This window comes from Bos grunniens, chromosome 17, assembly GCF_055505025.1.
Source record: "Bos grunniens cultivar Pamir isolate PY7600 chromosome 17, Bosgru_T2T1.0, whole genome shotgun sequence".
Taxonomy (NCBI): domain Eukaryota; kingdom Metazoa; phylum Chordata; class Mammalia; order Artiodactyla; family Bovidae; genus Bos; species Bos grunniens.
In genome coordinates this window covers 34,589,627-34,597,476 of record NC_141181.1, presented here as the reverse complement: position 1 = coordinate 34,597,476, position 7,850 = coordinate 34,589,627, and the positions used below count along the sequence as shown (strand labels likewise).

At 41.6% G+C, this 7,850-nt stretch overlaps 1 protein-coding gene across 2 annotated transcripts; it reads right to left on the bottom strand.

Annotated features, from left to right (window-relative positions):
• Window positions 1-3,142: 3,142 nt before the first annotated feature.
• Window positions 3,143-6,796, bottom strand: LOC147355182 (uncharacterized). 2 transcript variants are annotated; one of them, XR_015144367.1, is made up of 3 exons: window positions 6,427-6,796; window positions 5,487-5,679; window positions 3,143-4,249 (listed from the first exon to the last, which is right to left on the bottom strand). XR_015144367.1 is itself a non-coding variant. In XM_086346878.1 (2 exons), the coding sequence occupies exons 1-2, from the start codon at window positions 6,010-6,012 to the stop codon at window positions 4,227-4,229; spliced, it is 549 nt and encodes a 182-aa protein (XP_086203004.1). In that variant the 5' UTR covers window positions 6,013-6,150; the 3' UTR covers window positions 3,143-4,226. The 2 variants fall into 2 exon arrangements, 1 of the variants encoding a protein (XP_086203004.1); XM_086346878.1 differs by lacking the exon at window positions 6,427-6,796 and having other exon boundaries at window positions 5,487-6,150.
• Window positions 6,797-7,850: the final 1,054 nt, after the last annotated feature.

Here is a 7,850-nt window from a genome sequence, read left to right as displayed (position 1 = left end):
TAGTTAGAGAGAGTCTTGTAAACTTAGTATTTAGCCCTCCATCCTAGAAGAGAGTTTGGATGTGTGAAAGTCGGGTGAGACAATGTACAATATCTGGCACAGTGTATCCCTATACTATTCAGAACCTATCTATCCTCCCGTACTTAAACATCCGCATGATAATAGCAAGAGCAATGTGCTCCTGACTGATGGAATGCAATGATTCCTCCTACAAATGCACTCTTACCTTCTCTTCAAAAGTGGGGAAGAAAAAAGCCAATCATCAAATCTTCTCTGAGTAATGTTCATTTCTATTTTAATTCAGTCACAATCCTATTTCTCCCTATAGCATAGGAGCTAAATTATCAAATCATCTATCCAAGATAATGGAGACAGGCAGCTTGATTAAAAAGTTGGAGAAGATAATTAAGCAAAGCCATTCTTATCTTTTTCTTTGGTTTTAAGTTGGTTATAGAATTTTATACTTTCTTTCTTCTACTAAGCATTTCATTTTCTGTTCTTTCATCCTCCCATTCCAGGATTTAATCATTCTCATTTAAATAAGAAAGCCAATTTCAACAGGATTTTCTTCCACCAAGCAATCTAAAATTTCACATCAGAAAACTAATATAAATGTAAATTTCACTTATGTCATAATTCAAAACCCATAGGATAGACTCTATCTCATTTTTGGTTATGTCAGAATAAAAAATGTAGCTGTCAAGAGATCAGTTGTCTTCAGGGAAATTACAGTGACCTCTTGTTCTCTGACCAGGCCTTCAACTAAGAACTTAAAACCTTGATGTTATCTTCTTCTTTCTTTAAGCATTCTAGTACAATTAGAATTAGTCAATCCACCACACAGACATTCTGTTCTGTATTAGCAGCATTCCAGTGTGTCTGTGTGTCAATGTTTAGGCATCTTTCACTACTGAGCTCCATCCTCTGATCATAATTAGATCCTCAGTGTCTTCACATCCAACCAAGTCAGACAACCAATCTCAGCTTTCTATTCCCTTCACCCGAGAAGCCATCCCTGTTACTAATTACTTTATCCATCAGAATTCACTCTAATCAGTTTAAGGAGCTACTAGGTAGTTTAAGGGCTTCCCTGGTGGCTCAGACAGTAAAGAATCCACCTGCAATGCAGGAGACCTGGGTCAGTCCCTGCGTTGGGAAGATCCCCTGAAGAAGGGCATGGCAACCCACTCCATTATTCTTACTTAGAGAATTCCATGGACAAGAAGAGCCTCGTAGGCTACAGTTCAGGAGATGCAAAGAGTCGGACATGACTGAGTGACGGAGCATGCACACAGTTAAAGAATCTTCAGGAGGGCCAGAGAAACAGGCGTGGGTGACTGCTACATATTGAGGAATGGAACAGCCTTGAGAAATGTATAACTCCTACATAAACATGCTTTGAAGAAAACACTCCTGGTGTTTGGAATTTGGAATCTATAACTATAGGAACTATACTCCAGAAATTCTACTATAGCTGGCATGGAAGAACTGAATGTTTCTGCTTTCGGGAGATCTGATCTCTCCCTTTATGTCCACTGCTCACAATGCTCATGTTCACCTTTGAGTTCTGAGTGGTCATGTCTGCTTGGCAGAAGTTAGATCTCATGAGGACCCCTGAGCTGCAAGGGAGTCTGGGAAATGTGGAGTTCAGTTTCTGGATTCGAGTACAGGAAGTCAAGCTACAAGGAGGTTATATAAATGCTTAAGTGCTCAAATCACTGTTTCACATTTGTTAAAAGAGCTGTGAAACCTCTGACCCTTTTCTCCAGCTGATTAAACTTCACAGATAGCATAGGCAGGTCAGGTGGGAGTCAGGGCAACTGAATTAGCTGTGGGTCATTTCTTCTTAAATATCAGTATTAGGAATTTCAAAGGAGGAGTGGAGCTATCAACAAGGTACTAAAACTATAATATAAAATAGAAAGCAGATATATTAAACATTACAGCAAGGAAAGAAGTCAATATTTACAAAACAAAGAACTAAGGGCATTTTTTTTCAGTCTTCTAAGGTATGGCAACGGTACAGCCAAGAATAACAAAGAACAGGAACTAGGAAAAATGAATTGAAGTTTCTTTTAATTTTCATTCATATATAAATCCTCTGTTCTTAGATTTTAAAATGAAAACAGCAACAGGAACTTAGCTTTGGGCAAAAACTGGAAATAATTCAGGTAGTTATACTTCTTTGGATAAGATTTAATTTTTCAGGTCCAAATAAACATACTTCAGAGTAATATAATGATAATTGTGAATGAATGCTAAGTGGGAGGGCATGATGATAACATTTTAAACTGATAATAAGATAGTAATTATTTCGGGGCAGGGAGGCAAATTCCTATCTGCTACATCTACAAATTTAGAATCATAAAATCAGGATATGAAAATTAAAAGGAACCTCAAAACCAGTCTAATTTTTCACTGCAAGGCAGAATTCTTTCTACTGTCCCCTGACACATGATTCGTCTTCTATCATCTATTTGAATATTTCCGGAAACAAAGAACAAATTGCTGCAATGGTTATCAATTGAGAAATCCTTTTGATTTGGTATAAATTCTTCTTAGTGAAGTCTTACCATTTATTATTCAGTGATTATTGTTTTCTAAGTTCTCATAATCTATGTAATCATCTCTTTTATATATTCAGGTACTTGACAAATTTATTAAACTTCTCAATGGGGGTGAAAAGATTTTTAAAAATCAATTTCAATGTGTCATATATCTTCTACTTATAATCTAAAGTAAACATTTTAAGAGGATTAGCTCCTTGGGTTATTTTCAACCTTCCCACCTAAACCCCCATTTAGTTCTCTGACAGTATTAAACAATTGGCATTGCTGAAAATTTTCAAATCCCCAAAGAAAATAGAAATCCATTCATGTATTTTAATGCAATATATACTGAAGAAGAAGAAAAGGCATTTTAATGCATTGTATACTGAAGGAGAAAAGGCAATGGTTGTTTATAAGATTGATTTATACTGAGTTACCTGTTACTGAAAGGATTATGAACTGCACTGATGTCAAAATACCAGATAAATTCAGTTACATAAATACCATCAATTGTAAGATTTATCTCTTCCTGCCATAACAATCATTCTGGTTAAGATTTTTTTGGGCTTATAAATGACAGAGAATCATTAAACTGGCTTATTCAAAAAAAAGAATTTATTGGCTTTTAAACATAACTGAAAAGGTGATTTGATTCAGACATGACTGAATCCAGGTACTCATAGGATACGATTCATAATCTGTCACTGATTCCATCTCATGCACCTTTTGCTGACTCTTCCTCATTGATGATGATGATGATAGTCAAGTGCAGCTCCAAATCTGTATGCCGCCATTTAATCATTCCACCAGAAAGTAAGAATGCCTCATTTCTATAATTCCAGCTAAAGTTCTCTGGCTAACTTTCATAAGCTCAACTCAGTTCACATTTCTGTTTCTGAAACTCTTTACTGTGGCCTGAGAAGTTGAATGGGCTGATTGGCCAGTGTGAGTAAGTGTACTGCTGCAAATGAGAACGACTGAGGCTAATCGTGAACCATGTATAACTTCCAGCTGACCAGGCAGTGCAGCACCAGCTACTTGCTGGGCAAGCCTGGTGTTCTGCCTGGAGGAAGGGGTGTATGACTTTAATTTGCACAAAGGTATCCTATGGACTAGCTGTGGCCTTGCAGCCATGTATGTGAATCCCTTGGACAGTGAGTAGGGGAGGGTGATCCTCTGGTTGCAAATCAGGTGCTGTTCTATGCTAAGGGAAAATGGACACACCGGGCAAACAGAGCCATCAGATGTACCACAGAAAAAATGCCATCACGCTACTGCTGTTAGTGCAATTCTGAGTGTTTTGTAGGTCCAGCTCTATTCAATTTAAATCTACTCAGCTCAGCTCAATCCAATCCAACAATTATTGATCACTTATTACAGGCCCAAAACTCTGTGTATGTGTTGGGTAGGTGGATAAAGAGGCACTACCAAAAACAACAGCAACAACAACAAAAACAAAAGACAGAAGACATCTGTTCCTTCAGTTCAGTTCCAACTCTTTGAGACCCCACGGACCGCAGCACGCCAGGCTTCCCTGTCCTTCACTGTCCCCCGGAGTTTGCTCAAACTCATGTTGAATGGTGATGCCATCCAACCATCTCATCCTCTGTCGTCCCCTTCTCCCGCCTTCAGTCTTTCCCAGCATCAGGGTCTTTTCAAATGAGTCCTTTCTTTGCATCAGATGGCCAAAGTATCTGTTCCTTCAGGAGTATAAAATATTCTAACTTTATATCAACTTTGAAATTTCTTGTTTTAAAGTCTACTTTGACATAATAATTTGAAAAGTTCTCATGTAAAATCAAAGATGGTAGAGAGTAAATATTCCTTTAGTTGCTTTTTAGAAAAATAATCTGCACTGTTAACTGAATTACACATCTATGGTATGTTCAAATATGATTACACTCTGGTGAATTTACAAAAGTGAGGGAAAAATAAGGATTTACTTAATTATATTTATTGTGTTATATCAATCCTTACTTCCTAATGGTACTGAGTGTTTGTACTGCTTGCCACATGCCAGGCCAATAAATCAGGAGATGAGGTGTTGGGGCAGGGAACAGTGACTCTGTTTGGAAAGCCAGCAGGCCAAGAAAACAGCCCAAAGAACCATCTTAACCATTTAGAATCCAGGCCTCTGATACACTAAAAGGGGAGAGGGTGTCCTTGCAAACTTCTTGGTGCAAACTCCTTTGTTCTTGCAGCTGTCCCCATGTGATGCAATGCTTTAAAAACCTCAAACAACACAATCATTATTTTTTGTTCAGCAGCTTTTTACCTCTATTATGATGGGGGAAGTGCTATATCTTGAAATGTCAGAGCCTTGAAAGGGGGCTATCCTGTATATTTCAGCTTATAGGTAATCGCTGTTTCAGGAAGGCTCAGAGTCAGCATGACTCAGCACAGAGCTCAATGTTGGGGGTAAGAAAGCGGATCAACATGGAGTCAGGTTTGTTCTCGGTTACACTTACCAGTCTGAAACAGCAGCTAAATAGGCAGCTAGTAGAAGGTTATCTTATGTTTTCAAGTGATCTTTTAAGAAAGGTTTAGCTTTAAGGTTATTGCTAGTAACTCAGAGTTTGCTTTAAAAATTGAATTAAGCCTTTTATTTCTGTGAAGAAAAAAACTTACCTGTGTTCCCTCCAACCCGCACCCCCCCAACACTGTTTAAACAATGCATGTATTAACTTTCAACTTTGGGGAAAGCAAAACAAAAAACACCCAAGCTTAATATTATCTAGTCAAAGTTAAACAATGGACTAGGGGCGTGAGGACAGAGGCAAGCAGTAACCAAATGGCAAATGGGATCTGTTTTTATTTCAGCATTTAGGGAGTATCGGTGAGACCTACCTCCTTCTAAGCCAAAAACTACCTAGCACCCGAAAAAATCTGTCCGGTTCCTCCTGGATTAAAGAGAACAGGATTTAAGTGAGTACATACTTAAGGTTAAGTGAGTAAATACTTGCGGCGGGGAGGAGGTAACCACCACGGTGGAACTTGGGACTTCTGTTTGTTTTTTGCTTTCAACGCAGCAGCCCAGTAATAGGGAGAACCAGCATTTAAGGCCACGGACAACCTGGCTGGGTCTGGGAGCGAGGGAGATGAGGATGCGGGAGGATGCGATGACGCTGTGCTGAAATGAAAGCGATGACAAAAGCTCGCGAGGCCTGAGCGCCACGGCGGGTCCCATCCCGCGCCCGCAGAGGCCCCCGGGCGGCCGGGCCACCGCGCGGCGGGGCGGGCGGCCGGGCGCGTCAATGGGCCCATTCAGGCCGGCGCGGCGCGGGGGTTGAGAAGTTAAGGGGCGGGAGGTGGCGCGCCGGGGCCGCGGCCGCGCCATTTGCATTTCAATAAAACCCGCCTGTTGACTCAGTGCCCGGCGCTTCCGCAGCTCCCACCAGAATCTGCCTTTGTTGGTTTTAGCTCCGGTCAAGTCCACTTCTTGCAACGGGGGAGCCGCGCGCATTGAGTTTGTGTAGTCAGGCAGAACACTCGACAGGAAGGAAGGAGGAAGGGGTGCTCCGCGCGGCCATTGTCTGGGCAACCGGGCTTAAGCAGCCGAGTGACTATTTAATCTATAAGGTGCACTTGAATCCCTTGCAAATCCTCTCAGTGTGGAGTAGGGAGCACCCAGACAGGGACAGATGGTGCAGAACCCCTTTGTTTAAAAATATGGAAATGCGTTTTCTTTCATTTACCTAAAGTGGCCCCGCTCTTTTAACTGTTATTATTCCCCCGTGTTGCATCGTCCAGGAGAGACCCGAAGATGCTCTTAGGTCTGGTCAGCCCGGCCTGAGCGTCCCTGCTTTTTTTTTTTTAATGTAATAGTTGGGAGTGAGTTTGCTGTGTTTGGCTGAATTACAGTAAGGATCCCTCTTACCTTTTTGGTGTCTTCTGAGCTTAGGCAGAGTGCATCCGAGGACATTTGCTTAAAAGTCTTGCAAGGTCTCTTTTCAGAGGCTCCCTTCCTTTCTTTTTTCACAGTAAGCATCAAAGTCGAAGGCCTCAGGGTGCTTCACCTGCAATTGGGAGTGAAGGGAGAATGCTCTGCTCCCAGTCCACCTGCTGCTTTGCAGTGACTTCTTGGGCCAAGAAGCATAGTGAAGGGTGACCCACTTGGGTTTCCAGAGCCGGAAGGATGCTGTGGCTCGGGGCCTCACACGTGGTTCGGCTTCCACAGCTGTAATTTAGAGGATGTTCAACATCAGCCTGTGTAAAAGTGCACATGCTTGCAGTATCTTAGAAAAAGTGGAAGGCACTGCCTACAGAGCCCTTGAGCTTGCTGACGTGTCACCACACGGATTTTCTGATCATCCTGACAACAGGACTACATTTTTATCTCGTCTTGGAGTGCACTTGGAAACATTGGAACCAACCCACCTTAGTCTAAAACGAGGTCAACCACTGTCCACATGGGCTTACTCTGGTGGCTCAGTGGTAAAAAACACACCTGCCAATGCAGGAGACCTGGGTTCGATCTCTGGTCCAGGAAGATATCCCAGAGAAGGAAATGGCAACCCACTCCAGTATTCTTGCCTGGGAGGTCCCGTGATCAGAGGAGCCTGGCAGGCTACAGTCTGTGCTGTGCTGTGCTTAGTTGCTCAGTTGTGTCTGACACTTTTCGACCCCATGGACTGTAGCTGCTAGGCTCCTCCATCCATGAGATTCTCCAGGCAAGAATACTGGAGTGGGTTGCCATGCCCTTCTCCAGGGGATCTTCGTGATACAGAGATCGAAATGGGGTCTCCTGCATTGCAGGTGGATTCTTTACCATCTGAGCTATCAGCAAAACCCAGGATACAGTCTGTGGGGTTGCAACACAGTCGGCGGTGACTTAGTGACTAAGCAACAACAGCAGCAAACTCTCCACATATCTGACCTCTTTCTGGTTCTGGCTTTGGTTTAAAAGGGGGCAGTCGAGGTCCTGCTGGACCTTTCTATGTATGGTAATACGAATCAATTAAAGGAAATTTTTTTTATTATATTAGTTTTGCCAAATATCAAAATGATATGATGATGATAAAGGAAAAGTTTTGAATGGATAGCTGGTAAAAAAATCAGATAATTTTCCATTTAAGCACAGATTACACAGGAAGCAGATTATTGGCTTGAGGTTTTGAAGGTAGGATGAAACCAACACATTAGAAAATAGATTATTGAAGTATTTTAATCTTGAGGTGCGTATAAATCTTGGGCATCTTAATACATTTATATAAAGAGACAGATGTCTGTTTGGTCTGTAATTCTAATGCAAACATTTGACTATGTGAAATGCTTACAAGCCAGCTGTTTTTTACCTGCCAT

Bases quoted from the DNA above. Each gene is read 5' to 3' on its own strand.
- LOC147355182 (XM_086346878.1), bottom strand. From the start codon at position 6,012: ATGCGCGCGGCTCCCCCGTTGCAAGAAGTGGACTTGACCGGAGCTAAA. The intron at 4,250-5,486 runs GTATGTACTCAC...ATACTCCTGAAG, and splicing joins ATTTACTCACTTAACCTTAA to GAACAGATACTTTGGCCATC.